The sequence below is a fragment of the Trachurus trachurus genome, assembly GCF_905171665.1.
Source record: "Trachurus trachurus genome assembly, chromosome: 9".
Lineage (NCBI taxonomy): Eukaryota > Metazoa > Chordata > Actinopteri > Carangiformes > Carangidae > Trachurus > Trachurus trachurus.
In genome coordinates this window covers 16802814-16823533 of record NC_139895.1, presented here as the reverse complement: position 1 = coordinate 16823533, position 20720 = coordinate 16802814, and the positions used below count along the sequence as shown (strand labels likewise).

Sequence of the window (20720 nt, the reverse complement as noted above, 5' to 3'; positions counted from 1 at the left end):
AGATAAAGGGTCACACCCATAGACTGTGGTCACACCATAGACTATATAAAAAAGATCACACCTTATAATTTTACACATTATCCTAAATCAGGGGTTCTCAAAATTCTCCATGCCATGTCCCCCCAAATAGTATTAGTTTCTGGCTGGGGACCCCCTTTGCAAACCCACTGAGTTTGAGGCCTGATGTCAGACGCAAACCGCCACGTCAACAACAGTTCATGAGGTCATGATGAATGGTATTTTGACTGGCAGTCAAAATGGGTTCCAATAAATTATTATAAATTATATATTTATAATAATTCTCAAAATATAATAATCAAATTTTATTTTGTTGTTTGCTTTTTTCCTCAATTTGCTAAGGACACCCATATGGGGCCGGCCCCCACTTTGAAAACCTCTGTCCTAAATCACTTGGGTCTACATTATTTATCAGTAATCAGTAGTAAATTTGTTTGTAATTCGACCATGTCTCCATACTCCATCTGGTGGCCCCGGTCCTGAAGATGGACATCGGTTCATTTTGAGATTTAAAAAAAAAAAAAATCATAGAAAACCGAGAAATGTGTGTTTTAGAGGCTAGTAGCAGTAAGTTACAGTAGCCTACTTATTCTGATAAAACTACTCAACAAAAATGTAATAATGAGTGCCAAACATAGGGCTTTTGGGCAGCCCTGGTAGACTGGGCACTGGCCCACTTTGCCTTGGTGGCCACTCAGCATCCAGTGCAATAAATGCCAAAATTGAGCCCTCTAACCAGTGTCTTCAATGTTTTTCAGGCCAAGGACCCCCAAACTGACAAAGAGATGGAGCAGGGACCCCTATCATATTGAAAAATGGTGTATTATGTTAAACTGTTCCCAGTACCATGTATAAATGTAGCTTGTTATTGTGCATTCAATACTAAGCTATTCAAATAATACACAGGTTCATACAGTCGTGTTTTATTTTCTAATCGTGTACAAGGTACAGTGGGGCTGTCCCGCTGCCATTCATAAACAGACCTAATTCACTGATAATTACCAATGCCAATATCAACAATGTCTGTCAACTGCATGATAATCATGCAGACAAGCAAATTGACATTTCTATTTGAAACATAAATGTGGAAACTAAAATATATAGCCCAAAACATTGTCTAATCAACCAAAAATTCCACGACCCCCTGCGCGGACCCCTTAGGGGTCACGGACTCCCTGTTAAAGACCCCTGCACGGACCCCCTAGGGGTCATGGACTCCCTGTTAAAGACCTCTGCTCTAGTTTGAAGAAGACAGGCATTGTGTCAAAGTTGATCCATCTTTGTTTAAGACCTTCACAATTTATTGTGTGTCTAAATACAGCTTTGATTTATTCATTTTTGGGTTGAGCTCAAAATAAGGCACAGTTTACCACAGTGTCTTACTTAAATTTATATGAGTCATGACTGTCTGAAACTTGTGCAGCATTTTAAATAAGCCCTATGTGTTTTGTTGTTGTGCAATTTGATATGGCTAATAAATCTAGAACAATAACGGGTCAGCATCATAGACTGTGGTCAGCATGTACTTTCAGAGGTGCATTTGGGTCCCGTCGTAAAGCCTCCCAAATTGTGGTTGTGTAATATTTTACGGTAATGAAAAGTTTAACCTAAACCATTGTTAAATAATCACAGACTTATCTAACACTGTGTTTGCTTTCATGTTCCTCTCGTGACTGGAATCCAGAAAGAGTCCCGAAACAAGTGCGGACGGTGTGCTGACCACGGTCGTGACCCGTATCTTCCGGTACGCGCTGCGTGACTTGAACGCATCATGAGAACGCCCTCGCCCACCACCATGGGATACGCCCTCTCCATCGGGAATAGTCGAATCTTATTGGTCAGTGCGACTGTCAATCAAACGCCAGGAGCACCCATTCCAGTAATCCCACACTGGATTCACTGGGCATACATAGGCTAGCTACACTGCGCGGAGACGGGACCGCGGAGATTTCGACAGCGAGCTGTCAAAAATAATTGTTTACGGGTTTTGTTTTTATTTTTAAAGAAACTGAATTACTGGATACAGAGCCGGAACAACGCCGAGAAGCATTTATATCTACGTTAAAGGTAATTTTGTCGTGATTTGCGAACTCAAAAATAACCGTTTGATTATAGTGCGTGGATAGCTCCTGTAGCTAACAGTGGTTTCCCCCAAAACATTAGTGGCCTGTGTGTTTCTTACACTGTGTGTGATGGTGATGGGGTGCTGTCCTGTTGGTGAATTTAACATGAATGAACCTAAAATGTCAGCCCTGTTTATCAGTATTTACTACACAGTCTGCCTTGGTAAGGTGCTGTAAGAATGATAGTTATATGTCTGGATTATTATGTTGTTGTTAACAGTAAAACTTAATGTTACGGTGCCCATCATGCTGCCCTGTTGCTAATGCTAATGTTAAAAGAAAAACGTCCTGCGACGGTGCTGTCCTGGATGGCGGCTGAAGTGGAATATAAACAACAGCTATTACACATTAATATTTACAGTCACAGTTGTAAATCAGATGAGGCAATTTTTTTTTATATTGGTGTCATTTTTGTTTAGTGTGGGGACCCCCAGTTTGGGATGTACAATATTGTCATGTGTATTTCGTCATCATGGCTGTTTTGTCCGCAGACTGAGGAGGGTCACATCTATACAGAAAGTAACAAATAATCTAGCCATTTTATCATTTTGACTTGTGAGAGTTTTCGTGTTTTCCTGAAAAAATACAGAAACTGTGTTGATGTGATTTAAAAATATATAGATATATTATTATTTTTTATGTTTTTTCCCCTAACGTTACACCTCTGTAGCACCATAATGATTCATTTATAATACAACGGTACTGCACATTATTACACATTTATTCACACATAAATTTATTTTGCAGGTGTGATAATGTTTTGTGTTAGATTAAGTATCTTTTATCATGATTTCTTAATATTTTCAATTCCCTGCCAGTATGCTGCAGAACTGATCCACAGTTTGTTATTTTTCTGTAATCTTTTATATAATAATAATAATAATAATAATAATAATAATAATAATAATAATTACTAGACCACAGGCACCAATCTCCCAATTTAATTTGAGTTTGACCCAAAAAGTCCAAAATCTTTTCATTTTGATTTGACTCGGGTCTTGTTGATTCTGTTTAATTAGTTAAATACCAGTGTTGCAAAGGGACTTTCTCAGAGTTTATCCTAGGACCTTGCTTCTTTCAGTATAAAACTGTGAGAATCTGAAAGTGAAACAAATAGCCTATAATGTTTTTTATTTATTTATTTTTTTATTTTTTTTACAGTAGAGTTATTTTTCCTCTCTGTAGTTTTATCTTTGAACCCTAATCCTAACCATATTTATTTATTTAACAGAGTCCGTGCAAATTAACAGAGCATGAACATGATGACAGTTAATGGGGGCTTTTCATGTACAGTGGCATTAGTCAGGTTTCATTATCTTAAAACCACAATACGCTATGCGATTAAAATAAAATACTGTGCTGAAATGCATTGAATGTGATAACAAAAACAATACAGAAACAAACAAGACAAAAATGAAGAGATGTCAGCAAAGAGACAACAATAGTTGTTCCAAAGTTTACAGCCCTTCATGGAGAAAAAAGGCTTTTATGGTGAAATAGAGAACTGGGTAACTATGGTAACTGATTACTGTACCTGATTAGTAGGGAAACAGGTGTGAGTGAATATTAAAGATAACATTTTATATTACTTCTCTGCCTTTTGGCTAAGATCAAGTGTAGTATAGTGAAGATAACGTTTTATCATGAGACAATTTCCGAACGGTAGCCTAACACATAAAAAAAGTGGAAATGCAGAAAGTTGAAAGGAGATCAATCATCATTCATTCACAGGTGTTACTGTGTCTGCACCTGCAAACAACGACTGTTTTTCCATTGTGTTTATATTTACATGTGTTTGCATGCAGCAGATAACAGATTGATTTTAGCATTAATACTTTTAACGCTCCTCTTTCATGGTAGAGCCTTTCTATTCATCGTACCTGGACCGACAGTAGCACCACTGTTTGTACGTTTTCTGTTACCAGTAACTGATGTTTTTTTGTGCCAAAAAGAGAGATAAGACTAGTTTGTATATTCCTGCACGGATTGGATTACTATGCTGTTAACTGTCAGTGTGTGTTTTATCTAAGAGCAAATTGAGCAAATTGCATTTTTAAAGGGACTTCTTTTTTTACTCACTTCCTGTTGCTTCTTAGATTTTACATTTACATTCATAATGGGTTACAAGGGGAAAGGGAAGGAAGGAAATGCTGTTTGGTTGATGTCCAAAAGCCACACACTCACAGGACTGAATGTCCCTTCTCCACTGAGGTCAGCACACCGACATTTCACACAGGCACACTCATCCGTTAACACTCTCCTTTTTTAAAAACGTATTCTCTCAGTAGCATCCGGTCTTCCATTCAAAGGTCAAACATAATTAGCTGCAACTTTAGCTCATGTTTCAAAATACCACCACACTTATATAGTACACTAGAGCCACTGTGTGTTTATTCCTTTGGTCCTGGTGGTCATCTTATGACAACGTAATGACAGCGTTGCTGTGTGTAGGCTGAGAACAGACACAACTTTTCCCTGGATTTGGTCTCAGCTGCCATCCCACACACTTTTATTTGAGACATTTATATCAAAGGTTTTGATCTTTGTTTTAAGACGTGTGAAGGTGCATTAGGTCGATGGAGGCGTATCATACAGATTGATAAAGATAGAAAGTCAGAGAACATATCTACTACTTCTTGGAAAAAACATGACAGCACCCATATAAAATATTTCATCCAAAAGAGATGTTTAGATAGTGATGTCACTGTAGTGCATGAACAGGTTTTTCCATCTAAGTACTTGGGTGTAATTTTGGTTTTGGCTCCAATTCATTCTTATATTTGTCCAGGTTTTGGCTCCTACAGGGATAACATTTCACTTAATACTTAAGGATGTTTTTTTTTTTTCAGACTGAAACTAATATTGAAATAGTATATCGGCAAACAGCTGTTTTTTGTCACTATTTATGCATCAATCATCAAATGTAAATATTAAACCTTTGGTGGCTACAGCTTCTCATACAAAACCAATGAAAACATCCCATTGGCCTCAACACGAAATGGTTATTATGTGGTGTGAACTGGCCCGGTCAACATACATACACACTTATCAGAGTAAATACACATAGTGTTGTATATTCCAGTAATTGTATAAATCCCCAAATTAGCACACGGGGAAACGGGGACATGCCACATATTGACTGAGGTAGATTTAGATTTTACGATCCCAGATAATAAGGAAATAGCGAGGGACAAATTAGGTCTTTTAGCCTGACCTCAGTTTCCGAGAAATGACTGTATCACAGCAGGGTGGTCAGTCCTGCACAGTATATTTTCTGTGTGACTACACCTGGACATTTTCCATGGGTGGTTCACTCCAAAAGGGCCGTCTTTCACAAATGAATGGTCAAACACAACGGTGGCAAAGTCCAGTGTTGAGAGAGGAGCCAAACTCCAAATCATGACACTGGTTTTAGGTGAGTCAGTTTTCTTTTCTTCTTAAAATAAGACATTGGCTGGAATACAGATGAGGTTTGGGTTTTTAAGTAACAACAAGATCCTTGTGGTTTCTGTAGTTTGTGGTCATATTTGTTTCGCCTGTAAGGACAAGGACCAGAGCCATGCAGCTAAGAGGTATTGATTTGTGTGTTGGTGTGCATTTGTAGCTATCAGTTTCTTGGTGAGATTTCCCAGAATCTGCAGCTGTTTTTCCCGCTTCCCATCAGTGCATTATGTTTTTTTTCTTTTTTTTTTTTCAAGGCTTGGAGGTCGTAGGGTATATTAGAGGTTGTAAAATGTTTTCGGCGTGGTGCTGAAGTTGGAAAAATAATCATCTTTAGGATCCAAGATCACTAAAACATGTAACAGCTCTTTTCATGTGGGGCCTCACTTGGCGTACTGCAGCAGGCTTGGAAACATTTCGGTGCAGGCACACAAGTGTGTGAAGCACTGAGCCGACACAGCTGTATTTATGTTGAACCATGCCTCTGAATTTCACCAGGAGGTGGTGGTTTTTTAAGGCCGTAACACAAGATTTGTAAAAGCAGCGGGTTAAGTGTTCAGATTTTCTTGTTGTGTGTTTTTTAGGCTCTCCAGTATTTATATTATATTAATTTAACAAATTCTCACCTCCGGTTTTTACACAACCATATAAACTCACAGTAGAGGCCATGATTGTGCATGCAGAAACTAACAGCTGGATATGTGACCTCAGGGTTCACCCATGTAGGCTACATTTTTGAACAGGAGCTCTTTCTCAAACCGTATGTGAAACCGCTTCAAGAGTCAAAAATGAAAGCACATCCAGGATTTCACATTCCTCCTCCCTCACTGCATCTGCTGCAGAACCACCCAGAGGAACCAAATTGCGCGCACTGATTATCAACGCAGATGACTCTAGACTCCACCAGACTAAACCAAGCTATTTCTTACTAAGAAACTGTTGACTTGTTTCTACTACCTGTCTTTCTGCACCAATGTTTACAAAAAGCACCTTGTAATATTTTGAATCATCTGACCGTCAGATTTATATTTTCAGTATCTTCTTGTTTTTTGCTGGATTTTATTCCTGTAATTGCATTCTGCCTTTCACCGAAGACCAGATAAAAACTGAAAATAACTTGACTTGAAATGAAACTTTAGGGAGGGACTCTTAGATAAGCACCAAGGGAAAAAATGTGCTGCTGTCCTCAGTTCCCGTGTAGTGCAAGCTTTCTCTTCTCCAGTGTGTATTTGTTTGTGTAGCCTTGTGTCCCGTGCTATTATGGGCTACAAGGCTCTGATGCTTGTAACAGCTGGCTTTGCTCTTAACACCATGAAATGAAAATGTTATCTACCAGTGATCGTCATGATGGAGAGAAGGCCTTTGTTTTATTGTCACGCTGTTGTTATCGTTTCCAGGATGGAGGCTGTGTTTTCACCTACGTCCGTTTTTATGTAGGCAGTATTATGCAAAAAACGCTGAACCGATCTGCACCAAACTGGGTCAAGGAGGAACACATAAAAATTTGATACAGATTTGGATTTACATGCATTTTTCATGAATTTGAATATTTTTAGATGTTGTTGGTTTTCAGCTGAAAGGGCAACTATTTGCAAAGATGGGTATCTATCCACGTTTTTCTTTTTCAAATCCATCTCTGATCCATCTACTAGCAGACAATGATGGTTTGAATGAATTAACCCATTACATTAGGGTAACACTGCACTGTCTGACAGCCTCCAGTGTATCATCCATTGTTGTTCTTGTTGTTTCAGCTTTGGGTTAGAGGCGTTTTCTTCAGTTATCCAAAACAGGCTTTGCTTGTACGATTGTGCCTTCCTGCGTGTTTTATGTTTATCCTGAGTTGTTGCAGCGACGGGACGGGCGGCACTTGTGAAGATTGTTTTGTCAAGGTACCAAGTAATGTAAGGCCTGTCCCAGCATGAGTCAAAAGAAACCAGACAATCTGCACTGCAGCGTCCCTGTGACATTTACACACACACACAGAGTACACAAACGTGCACATGCAAGTACGGTACATTCTGGCTAAAGCTTGTACGGGAATGATTGCAACATATGCAACATATGTTCCTGCTGCAATCAGGTGCACTGATTTTGTCCTCATGTTTAAAGGAACAGTTCAACATTTTGGCAATTGGCCCATTGCTGTAATCGCTATAGTCATAGCAGTAGGTTCGTTACCTTTAATTGTCAGTGCAAGCTATTTTTAGAACGGCGAAGCAGAGCCGCGAGCTGCTCAGAGCTATGCTATGGAGGCTAATGGGATTTCTTGGTTTCCCTCATCAAACTCATCAAATACGCAATCCAACAACTCCAAAACGCTCTGGTGGACAAGTTGTGACCTGCACATTCACCACGCTATGAGATAATAACGTAACATACGAGACAGAGTTGTTTTCGAGGTAAATTCATGCAAAACTGCCGATGTGTGTCCCCGTTGGGGGCAGTTTTTCGGCAAGCAGTCTCTGCATTTACCTCATGCTGTTTTGTCTGCCCATGGAGTGGATGAGTAAAAACACGGACAGTGTCACTGCCATTGCAACCGGCAGAGTAGTCGAAGGTTGAATTGCAGCTTGAGTGAAATAAATAATAATAGAAAGCCTCACCCTTTTACATTCTTTCACAGCAATTACAGATTTTGTTTTCACATGGCAAAAAGGCGGCATGTACTCGGTGCACATATCTCTGGACCGGTTTTTCTATTATCTCCCAGATTTACTGGGAAAGTCGTAAAGACCTACAGTACCAGTTGATGATGAAGGAGGAGTTGGCCAGACCTTCTGTCTGTCAAAGCTTCAGTGAGCAGGAATGTTTCCTATCACCTATTTATTCCATAACATTGATTTGGTTGCCTTCATGGGAAGATCACAAAATGTGACAATACAGACGTGGTTGAAGTGATGCAGATCTCCAACTAAATCTTTATCTGAAGCTGTGCAGGAAGGAGGTGTATGACTCAACTTTCACTTTAGACAAACAGGTGGGGAAAATAAACCTCTGTGGAAAAAATAGTTCGTTCATGTTTCTTCAGGTGTGTTTTTATTGGTTCTAGACGCCTATGAGTCGTGTGTTTGTGTCTGAGGGTCAAACAAGCTTGCAGAGCAAACAAACGCTCCTGTGATTCTGATTGTTTTATTTGGAGAGAGGTTGCTGTAGGACAGGATATGCAGTATTTCTGTGGAAACCTTTGGAGGACTCTGTTCACTTTTTAGCCAAGTGTATCCGATTGAAATGATCCTGAAAGTAAAGGTAAATATAAGTACCGTAATGCACCTTTGTTTGTTTTGCACATGTTGAACAAAGAGGCGATTCCAAATGCCGGACATATGGCGTCATGAATGGATTAATCCTGCTGGATCAGCAGCGCTCTGTCGTCTTTGTCTCTAGCTTTTACTGTCTCTGTCTACCTGATCTCCATCTGGCTACAATACACTACACTTGTAGATGGATGCATTCACAGTAGTTAAGCAGCAAAACCAAGCATTCAGCATTAAAAAAAAACAACAACAAAAAACGGCACAGGCTGAGAAGGGCAAAGATGAACTGGATAAACATGGGCAAGCTTCATTGCTTATAAACAGCACTCTCTGACCTGTGTGTTTGCATGTCTCAACCAAAAGCAGCAGCTGGAGAGATGTGTTTTCTTGTGTTGATGTACGATTTGGCGTTTTACCTTGAACTTTGGAGTGCGAGGACGGCGGATAGGGAGCAGAGAAACTCAAAAGGGCACAACAGACTGCAGCACCTGGTGATAAGAGCAAACAAGCCGAATCTCTCGGGACATTTTATGAAATTACTGTGCATACCAGAGCACTCACTGGGTAAGTGTGTTATGTTTGCGTGACACCAACTTCACAGTTTCCCAACAGCTGCCCCCCCCCCCCAACCTTCACAGTATGAAGCAGCCCAGTGTTTTGGCGTCCAGAGTTCTATTTAAACAAGACCGGGTTAGCTGACAAATCTGTTTATGTGTATCTGACATATCTCTGTTGCATTCAGTCAACAATCATCATTTTCTAACCCCTTCTCCTCTGCCATCTTTCTCCACAGGGTGCCCTCTTCCTGAGTCTTGCCTTGTTTCGGGATGTCCAGCATCGTGTTACTGTAGTGGAGAGGAACACCGCCTTTGTACCCGCAGACAGTGGCGCGGCGTGTCGATCACCATGCCTCGCTTAAGCATCAATCCCAACTCAAGGCCGAACTGTCGCCCCGTCTGGCTCGTCTGCGTTCTCCTGAGTCTCTCGGCAGCACACACTCACGCTAAAGATGGTAAGAACCGAACTACATTAAGGAAATGTTCCACCCTTAACTTCAATAATCCATAAATCATTGTTCTGCAAAACTCAATACACGTGATGCTGAAAGTGATGGACATTGATTTAGTATAGCAGTGCATATGGAAAGGGTTGCACTTTTGTTCTTTGGGGATAAATTAGACTTGCATTGATGTATGTATGTATACTTTGCTATTTATATCTCTGAGACTTGCTCTGATCTTTCTTTTCCAGTCCTCAGTGTACCCCAACGGGTGAGCCTGTCAGCTAACAGATATACACAGCAACTGTCCATATCATGGCTGGGAGGAGCGGCCACAGCGTTTGACGTCATGATTCTAAGAACTGAACTCAATGAAACTGTCTTCTACGTAAGAGCATTTCTTCCGCCGTTGAACTTGTTCTCTTGCTTTTATTATCATTCAACTTTTGTTACAGCTTGATTACATTCGAGTTGACGTGTGAAAACATGCCAAGCATCACTGCCATTACAACACGCATTGTAAGTGAAAGTGGAATTGCAGCTTGAGTGACAGAAATAACATTAGAAAGCCCTGCCCTTTTACATTAATTCACAGCAACAGATTGTGTGACCTTGCCAGTAGATCATGAAGGAGGGGTTGGCCAGTCCTACTGTTAAGGTGTATGGCTGACTTCATAGAGGGAGCACAAAATGTGTCATTTATCAGCTGACATAAACGTTTGTTTGTTTATTTATTGTTATTATTTTTATTATTATTATTATTATTATTATTATTATAATAATGATAATAATATATTGATGTTTTATTTTCATACGTTATTTGCCTCTTCAGCCCATTTTGCTATAAGAGTTTGTTTGACTTTATGCAGATGCAATGGCAGAATGATCCAGATGAGTTTCTGGTTACCTGTCATCACCTACCAGGTTCATGTGTTCTGGTTTGTCCCACTTACAGTTTTCTCTGTGTGCTGTTACTGTTACGTGTAGGAAACGGTGTCTGTGGCAGTGAATCAGGCGAGTGGGCTGCACCAGTGGAACTGGACCTCAGTTGAACCTCTGGAGTGTACCTCACTGTCCATCATGGTCCGCTCAAGAGATGGGCAGACGGCAAGTGAATGGAGCAAAACTGAGATACTTCCAGGTTAGAGGGACAATAATAACATCTCTATATCTATGTTATAGGATAACATTGAATAGAAATAGAAATAGAAATGCAGCTTTGCCTGTCAATTTGGCATTAATATAATACATTTATCAATTCTGGGGGAGTTCATCCCTTTTTTGTTTCAGATTATTTTCTCCCTTTTAATTCTCAGCTTCTTTCTCTCTCTCGCACTCCTTCTTTTCAGGAAATGATCTCCCCAGCAATGAGAAATCCCAGATGTACCCCGTGGACAGAATTGTACCTGTGGGGGCCAACACCACCTTCTGTTGCATTGTGAAAGAGGGGAGCGTCTTTGACAAGATCAAGTACAGCAGCACGGTCATGGACACAACACGACTGAGCAGACGGAGCTACGCGACCACGGCAGTGAATCAGGGACCGTCGGGCAGCTCGGGAACCAATGTCGTGTGTCGTGTGGTCTTCCAGGAGCTGAGCGGTGGAACGGTGGTGTTTGTTGGATGTAAGATGAAACTTGAAGAAGTGAAGTGTGTGTGAATGCCTGTTTTATCTATGAAACAGAGATTCACTCTCGAGACACAAGATGTTGGAGACTGTGTGGGAAAAATAAGGCCAATCATTTTCATAACCTTTGGGGATGCCCCTGTATTATACCTTATTGGCAGGAGTTAAAGAAGAGTATGGAAAAAAAAATCTGAAAACTTACATTTGAAGTTTTATATTTGGGAAAAAAAGAACCAGGAGATTACAAAGTCAGGAGAAAAACACATATTTCGAATAATGTTGATGGCAGCTAAAAAAGCCATCACCAGAAAATGGCTAAAAACAGATGCACCAAGAATGGAGGACTGGGTAGAGGTAATGCTTAATATTTATAGAATGGAGAAGCTGACTTTCTCAGCTAGACTGAAAACAGATACTTTTAAAAATTACTGGGAAAACTGGGTTGACTTTGTGTCTCCATTGAGAGCAGACTTTGTGCAGTAAGGACATTGTGTATTGTAGATTATTGATCCCCTTGGTTCAGGCTACAAACTTGTTCATTGTTCATATGTTTATTTGATGTGTTTACCCTCCAACAGCAGAAAAGGGACAATGCAAGAGAAAATTGTGTAAAATGTTGATGGGTTATTACAGTGATTATTCCAGAGCTCGTCTTGGTAATTACTCAAATGTATTTAATCTTAATCTATATATGTATATTATGAAGCAACTAAATGAGTCTCTTCTTGGTGTCTCCATCCCCAGATCCACCACTGCTCAGTGATTTTGTGTGCGAAACTCATGACTTGACCTCAGCTGTATGCCAGTGGAATGAAGGTCGAGACACACACCTCTACGGAAGACGAAAAACAAACTACACGCTGAACGAGAGGTAGCACAGTCACACTTACTGTACGAACACAATCAATGAAAATGGCTTAACCCTCCCCACAGCTTACACACGGATGCAGCAAAATGGCTGTCACCCGATCTGAAACTTGATACTATGTCAGGGACCGCAGGGCTCGGGGGTTTGGTTTCAGAGCTGTACACACTCGTTCTTTCACAAAAAGAAGGCTACAACTTCTAAAATGTGGTGAATAGGGCCCTTGTTCAACACATCTCTGATTTGGAGGCTGGTTTCTCAACAGTGAATAAAAATCCAGGTCCACTGTCCCGAGCTGTCTTGGAATGATTATGTAGTGGACACCAGCCTGTAGTCCCCCCCAGCATCTAAACAATTGTGGACACCCTGAATGACAGTCTGTTGCCTATTTAATCATACAACAACGCAATCTGTATCTGACTCACATCCCAGACTCTATAAAACAGGAAAAAGAAAAGACACAATACTTTGGAAATTCTTTGTGGAGAGTCATACTGGTCAGGGACTGAGGTGGCAGTGATGGAGAGATGGTTTTTTTTTTCTTTTAAATTTGATTGTTTTGGCCAGATTCTTAGCCGTTCCTGGATGTTCCAGGGTGTGGTACAATGTCACTTTCTTTCTGAGAAAATATCACTGCATTATTAATGATTGTTCTCGCTGGCCTTTCCCAAAAATGTGTTTTTCTGCCCTGAAAAAACAAAAAACCTAACAAGACAGAGAACGACAAGAAAAATAAAGCACTTAGTCTGAGTGACTACTTGCTGCTTCCGTGTGGATTGATAGTGGACTGGCTAGTGGCCAGACCTTTTACAGGAATTGCCTGAAGGCCGGCCATAGATGCTGTTACATTATGAATGTGTATGGGCTGTGTTTTTATCTGTAGGGTAGATAAGTGTCTAAAATGATTATCTTTTATTTTAAATAGAATTCAGATGTTTCGATTTTCCGGTTTTCAGTGAACATGCCCTTAATTTTTATTTGTTTGGCCTATATTTTCTTTTTTAGGAATTGTGCACAGAAGAACCCGCAGCAGAAGCGGAGAGAGTGTAGTGCGGCCCAGTGGGAGGGTAACTGGACGCTGGTAGCCGTGAATCCTCTTGGACAGCACATCCTCACCGACTCTGCTGAACTCAGCCACAGAGGTTGGTGTATTTCCCTTGCCTCATCAAAGTCATTTGACCTTTTTTTTTTATAAACCTAGACAGGAAATTCACCCAAAATGTTCAGTTTTTTCCCCCCTCAGTTGTCTCAGTTGTTTCTCTGTCTCTCCTCAGTGCGCCCAGTTGCACCTGCCGCCCTCAGCTCTGTTGCCAACGCCTGGAATGCCGTTGTGCAGTGGCAGTGGAAGTATGATAGCTACTCCTCCCTGGCTCTTGTTTGCCAGGTGGAGCTCACCTGTCATGGATCCAAAACAAATGTGAGTTGTCTGATTGTGTGCCAAGCTGTGTATGGGTGTGTTGTGTGGGATGACCACTTGATTTGCTTGTATTTGTTTGCACTGTCTGTTTTGACGACAACTTAAAATGTTTCAGTTTGTTTGCATATGATTTGACAGCAAGAAAATCTCTCTCCCATGTTTCCACGATATCTCTATAACGACATACTAATGACTTTGCACATGCCTGTCAGTGTACTATGCAATAATGGAGTCTCATGTGTGTGTCCAGCATACGTTCTCAGGTGTGGGTTTGAAGTCAGTGGTGTTATCAGACCTTCACCCTGATGAGGATTACAGTGTGCGAATCCGCTGCGGTGCCCAGCAGAATTTCTGGAAGTGGGGAAACTGGAGCGAACCATTTACCTTCAAAACCAAAACCTACAGTAAGGGATTCAGTTTTTTTCTCTTATTTTAGTCAAAATAACAGTTAATCAGGGCAGGCATACTATAACTATAATTATCATTCACTGACTTAGCAGGTGACTAATGTTGCTACATACTGACTTAATCTTGAAAAATAATTTCTAAAGAGTATGATATATAACTATAATTAGATTTTCCTTGCTTCTAAAATGTTAAAGCCACAGAAAAACTAGATATTTTATTAATGTTAAGCCATTTTGTCAATTAAAGCCTCATCCATATTTACTGACTTTAACTGATATATTCATATACATCACAAGAGAAAAAATCCTTAAAGAAAAAACAAACAACTAAAGATTCAGCTGCATTTCTGCTTTCATGAATGTTGGTCCCATGATAACAGATGATTGTTTCCAGGGTAAGTAAGTTAGTAAAGTGACCTTGTGCTGAGATCTGTAATGGACATTCAAGTTCAAAAGATTTCCTTTTTTGTGGTAGTTGTCGTATCTGTATTACTGTGTATTTTCAACACGAGACAGCACCTTGATCAAATACATTTCTGTCTTCTTTCAGTTCCAGATGCTCCTGATGTGTGGAGGTGGATAAACAGCGATAACACTGGTCAGGTCGTCTGGAAGGTAATTTTTGTTTCATGTCCTTGAATTGAATTGTTTCAGACAGTTTGCCATTTTTACTGTGGAAAGCAGAGTGTTCAAATACTCCAGAATCAGATTATGAAAGTTTGTCAGGGTTCTTCTATTTGAGTCTTTATCCCTTGTGACTCTTTCTCAAGTTACTCTGTTCATCCATCTTGACAATGAATGTTAAATATGTCATGAAGACCTGGAATTAGAAATAAAAGGTGATTTAATTTTGTCTCCTGCCTTTCCCCTTTTCATGCAATTTGATTGTAGCCTCTGACACGAAGGCAGAGCCACGGTCAGATCACAGGTTATGAAGTCACCCTCTGGAGCCCTGAAGACAAAGTGCAGCACACAGAAATCTTTTCAGCCGATACTACTGCTGCACCAGTCAGCCTCACACAGATCACCACCTTCAACAGTGACAGCAGAGTTATAGCAACAGTCATGGCAAAGAACGCTGAAGGGTTATCTCAGCCTGCGAGTGTGGTTATACCTCTACATTTGCCAGGTATCTATCTATCTATCTATCTATCTATCTATCTATCTATCTATCTATCTATCTATCTATCTATCTATCTATCTATCTATCTATCTATCTATCTATCTATCTATCTATCTATCTATATTGAAAGACTGAAGCAGTTGTTAGAATAGGAGAACATAAAAACTTGCAGCTATTACACTCTGTATCCATATTTTCTTCTTCCCAGATGTGGAGCCTCTTGCTGTGTCCAAGGTAGAATATGTGAACGGAGGTTTCCCTCTGTCCTGGCAAAGCGATGCCAACACCACCTGTGGTTATGTGGTCGAATGGTACGATGCCTTCTGCGCGCAGCACTGTCCTGTGGAGTGGATCAAGTTGGCTGCTGGAAACACTAATTTCACTGTTGAGTCAGGTAAGCCATCCCTCAAGTCTCCTGAAGTCTGTGAAAATGATAATCTCTACGTATATTGTCAGTACGGCCTCTTCCATCTCTGGCAGTAGACCTGGTCGACAGATGTGAAGTTATACTGTAAAATACATCACCATCTCTTTCTTTGCCATCAGCCAACTTCCAGCCAGGCGTGAGGTACAACTTCTCCGTCTACAGCTGCTCCTTAGAGGCTCCAGTGCTGCGGCAGCGCTGGCAGGGATACACGCAGGAGCTGGGTAAGGATTTCACTGCATGTGGAAATCTGAGACTTTTAGAAAAGGCAATGACTTCAGGCATTGAACCAATGCATTTTCATTTCTGCCCCCTTCTTCTCATTCCCTCTGTTATACTTCCCTCTCCTCTTTTTCCCCACAGTCCCCTCCATCATTGTCCCCCTGCAAATCCGTCAGCAGGACTCTGATATTATCCTCACCTGGGAAGATATCCCGCCGGCCAAGATGAGAGGCTATGTCCTAGGCTACAACATTTACAACAGCACTGGCTCGGAGCTCAAACTCCTCGGTAAATGTTTTAGCAGAGAGAGTGAGGAAAAAAGCAAAATTTATATTACAACAATCAAGATGTGTCCTATGAAGTGTAATTTGTATCCTGCTAATTTTTCCTCCTTGTTGCTCCCAATTCTGCTTCTTTCCATTTTCCTGCCTCTCTTCTCCTTCCTGTGTCTCTCTCCCTTCGTTTTTCACCCTGTTCTTTAAATAGCCAATCTGCCAGAGCCAGGGATCAGGAGCTACACAGTGAAGGGATTCACTGAAGGCAACCATAAATTTACTGTCAAGGCCTACACCTCAGCAGGCGAGGACACAGGAGCCACCACCTCCATAACTCTGGAGTACAGTACGTGAATGTTTAGTTGTGTTGATGACATTGGTACTTGTACTACAATTATTACTATTACGGATATTTTGAGGTGACAAAAAAACAATAACCCTTTTTTTTATCATGTCCTGACAGGTGGATGGTTAATAATGGAAATCTTGATATCTTTGGGGGTCACAGCCTTGTTCCTGGTCATTGTCACCTTTGTTTGCTACAAGAAAAGGAAATGGTGAGATTCCCTGTGTGTCTTTATGCATTTCATAAATAATGGCACAAGTACACATAAAGCAACATCTGTTTGTGTTGAGCTACTAGGAGGATTTTAATGGTAATGTATGTTTAAATGTACATTCTACTTTGCCATCAGGGTGAAAAAGGCATTTTATCCAGACATACCTGAGCCCAAGCTGCCTGGTGATTGGTCCAGAACAACGGTAAAGTATCAGCCTAATTCCATATTACACTCACACACAACTGATTTAGCTAAGTGTAAAATCTTTCTTTCTTTTACAAACTTCCTGTTATTGTGTTTTGATCACCCTTCTGTGTATTTGCTACCCTTTAAACTGACATATTTAAGTTTCTCTGTGTGTTACAGGGGCCGTTGGATGTGAAGCCATCTTCCCACAGCATCATCCACATTGTAGAGAAGCCTGAGTGGGACTCGAGTAAAGAAGCCCTTGTCGTCATTCCTGAAGAAGATGAGGACGAAGAAGGGGAGGGAATTGGAGACGAGCCAGTTGACACAGATGAGCCGACATCATTGCGCTACTACAACCAAGTAGTAGATGACCGGCCGATAAGGCCGCGCTTCCCAGATTCCTCTATGTCTTCTGCTTCCTCTTTGGATTCAGCACGCACCGATGTGACTTACACAGGCATCCAAACTTCAGGGTCTTCGTTGGTCTTCCAGCTGGATCCACAGAGCTCCTCTGATGGCCACCAAGCCCACATCGATCAGTCTGCCAGCTGTGGAGGTGGAGGAGGAGGCTACAGGCCCCAGATGCAGCGTAGTGCCCCAAGCGATGACATGGGCCTAGTTTCACCCGAGCCTTTCCCCGAGCCTCAAGGTGCCAGTTCTGGGGGCTACAAACCCCAAAGCTCCTGGCATTTGGACTCCCCGGTGGAGGCTGGGGAAAGCGGAGGCTTGGCACCCTCGCTTGGGTCACCCACATCTATCGCCTCCACTCAGTTTCTCCTCCCCGAAGGAGAGGAACATGCAGAGGAGAGACGGCAGCTGTCATCATCAGCAGCTACCTGGTTCACCAATCTGCTGTCATCCACAAAACCATGATGTCATCTCTGTGTCACTACTAGCCGCCAAGCCGGGGGCTGTTGTCATAAAACTTTCAGATTCATCACTGTTACTGTGTCAGGCATCAAAGCAGCTTAGCCCATATGGTCGAGGTAAATGTCCCCACTGATGTAGCACTACATCCCCACATTTGCACTTTGACAGCAGGTTAATGATGATATATAAGGTGTGAATTCCAAACCCACAGAAATGCATATATAGATCATTTCATTTATGCAAATATCCTGAATCAAAATCCATATATTTATGAACATTTCTATCCAACAACAGATGTCGTCAAAAATATTTCCTCAGACCTCTTGTCCACCATATTTATTGCACCCCCTGGCAAACTGGTGGCTGTTACAGTAAATCCTCTCACTGCCTTTTCTGTGACTCCCAACAATGGGCATTTAGCAATGGCATATTCTATGTTTCAGTTGAGTATATCCCGTTTTTAGCTTGCATCCCAAGTGATTTTATGTTTTATGATGTGAACTTTACTACACGACAGAAGTAAACTGAAAGCGAGAAGGTTTTGATCCCAGTGATGGAGTGAAAATGAAAGGACATTTTGTGACAGAACACTACAGAAGAACGGATGGTAGCTAAGTAGACTGAAGATCTCGCTGGCCAGTATCCACGTCTCGTGCTGGTCTGCTGTTTGGGGTAATCTTGGCTGCTTCGTGATAGCTGATGGGCTTCTGAAAAGGAAAGACGGCATTGCTGTAAAAAAAAAAAAAAAAGCTGGCATGAACAGTGAAATGTTAATTGAATGATTCACTTGTGAATGAGAACAGCCATTATTTTACACAGATAAATGAGGGGTGCTTTCTGTTATGGTCTGGAACTATGTGGGCGATTTGCCCAGAGGATACACTGATATAAGCTAGAACACGAATACAAACTGATGTAATTTAATGAATACACTATATTGTTTCTTTTGAGTGTTATTGTTTTGTCTTTCTAAACCGGTAGAGTTCTTTTCCTTTGTCATTGTTTTTTTGTGTGTCTTTTTGTTGTTGTCTTTTTTTTGTTCTTATTAAGACATTAATGCATTTCATTGTCAGGCCAGTGTCTTTTTTTGATGTTGTTTTGTGTGGTGAATTACCCTGCAGGTGATTATAAATGATATTGAAAATATTATGAGAATGATGGATGGGTAATCACCGTGTTAAAATCATGTTTCACACACACTGCCTTACTCTTAAATGTCATGTATAATGCAAAAGAATATTTACAGTATTGCAGTTCAGGACTGATCACTGTACTGGGAATACAGGTTCCACTGGCACTGAGTGTAATGTTGAAGAAGATGGCTGTTTCTTATCATTTCAGTCAGTGCTGTAATTTCTAAACTATGGTTACTCTATTATTGTCATTATGTTACTGTCAGCCCTCTCAGTATATTTGTGTGGATTTGGCAAATTCATTCTTTTTGGTTGCTTTATTTTTCAAGTCCAGACAGATTGCTGATTTGCTGTGCTTGATAACATTTTATTTTGTTTGTTTTTAAATCTACACTACATTTTATTTCATGTTTTTCAAATGTGACTTTATCTTTTCATTGAAAACGCTTCCTGAAGCCACCATGCAAAATTTGTGATTGGAGAAAGGGACCAAGGGGAAATCATATATCGGGAAATGCTGCAATTTGGCTTTTATGGACAAAATTGTGATGAAATGACCTTGTGGGATATTGGTTCGCTGGACAGCACTTTTGGCATCTCTATAACGGTGTCAAACACAGGGCACTAATTGCCCAAGCACACTTCACATACTCCATTAGCTCTCCACTCATGGGTACCGTGTGGGTGTTAAGGATGCACCATCGGCTTGGATTCTCAGAAGCATCATTATGCAAATAATATCCTTTGACATTCTAATGAAGTGGCGACCAGGATGCGTGTTTCATGGTATTTTTCATTTAGGCCCCTGGCTTGCCTATGTGGCAGCTTGTGGTATATTGTTCCTCTGTGCCTCCAGCCAACAAGCTTTAAGTAAAACTACTGTGACATGAATGATTACTTAGATTAACTACATATAATAGATGGCTTCACTGATGAACTCATAACAGGCAGGCAGTCCTCTTTGACTACTGAGAAAAATGTATCCCCTCCTTCTCTCTATCTTGTAACACTGATCTCAATTTTAACTTGACTGATGTGATGAGGTGGTTTTAAAGAATTTGTTAAAAGCTCCACCTTGCACCAGTCAAACTGGGTAAAGAGTTTGGCGGCATGGGATCAGTGATGACTTAAAGGCAGCAGTAGAGGGTGGATATAGTTTTGAGTATTTGAACATGGCTGCAGATGTTTTTCTTTTCCTTTGAAGCCTGCCAGCAGAGCTTTGGAGACTAACCTATGAACGCTATGTGTTACATGCTTTTATGTTGATTTGGATCAACAAAATGGCACCTTTTAATTTTTTTTATTTTCTCTGAATCTTTGTTTTTATACAACTAACTGTACATAATTGTCACTCTTTTCACTCTTCACTACAGAATATTTTCTTGTTTTTGCAATGGAAATTATATTCCCTGTACTACAACATGCAAAGTAAATGTTGACTAACCAGCTTTACTGAGAGAATTTAGACAAATGTCTGCATTGAAGACACCAGATATATACTATATAGAGTTCTATGAAATATAGAGCATCACACTTAAACTGTATCTTTATTATGTGCTTAAACAGGTAGGGACCTCTACAGTGTCAAAAAATCAATGTAACATACTGTAATTGTGATCTTGTCCACTTTCAAGAGATAAGCCTGATTCGTATTCCTATCTTATCAGAGCAATGTTGCTTCGCTAGAGACATCATAAGAAGGGCCAGAGCACACACCATGCAGATCAGTTCATGGCAACTACTGACATCCAATTTTACACTCAGCCTAT

At 40.7% G+C, this 20720-nt stretch overlaps 1 protein-coding gene across 1 annotated transcript; it reads left to right on the top strand.

Annotated features, from left to right (window-relative positions):
- Positions 1–1936: 1936 nt before the first annotated feature.
- lifra (LIF receptor subunit alpha a) lies at positions 1937–20476 on the top strand. Its single transcript, XM_083979488.1, has 18 exons — positions 1937–2085; positions 9633–9851; positions 10091–10227; positions 10827–10980; positions 11189–11464; positions 12211–12337; positions 13337–13473; positions 13606–13748; positions 13999–14152; positions 14706–14770; positions 15047–15284; positions 15487–15672; positions 15825–15926; positions 16066–16212; positions 16411–16545; positions 16663–16756; positions 16895–16961; positions 17126–20476. Exons 2-18 carry the CDS (start codon positions 9746–9748, stop codon positions 17819–17821), a joined length of 2964 nt encoding a protein of 987 aa, XP_083835614.1. The 5' UTR covers positions 1937–2085; positions 9633–9745; the 3' UTR covers positions 17822–20476.
- Positions 20477–20720: the final 244 nt, after the last annotated feature.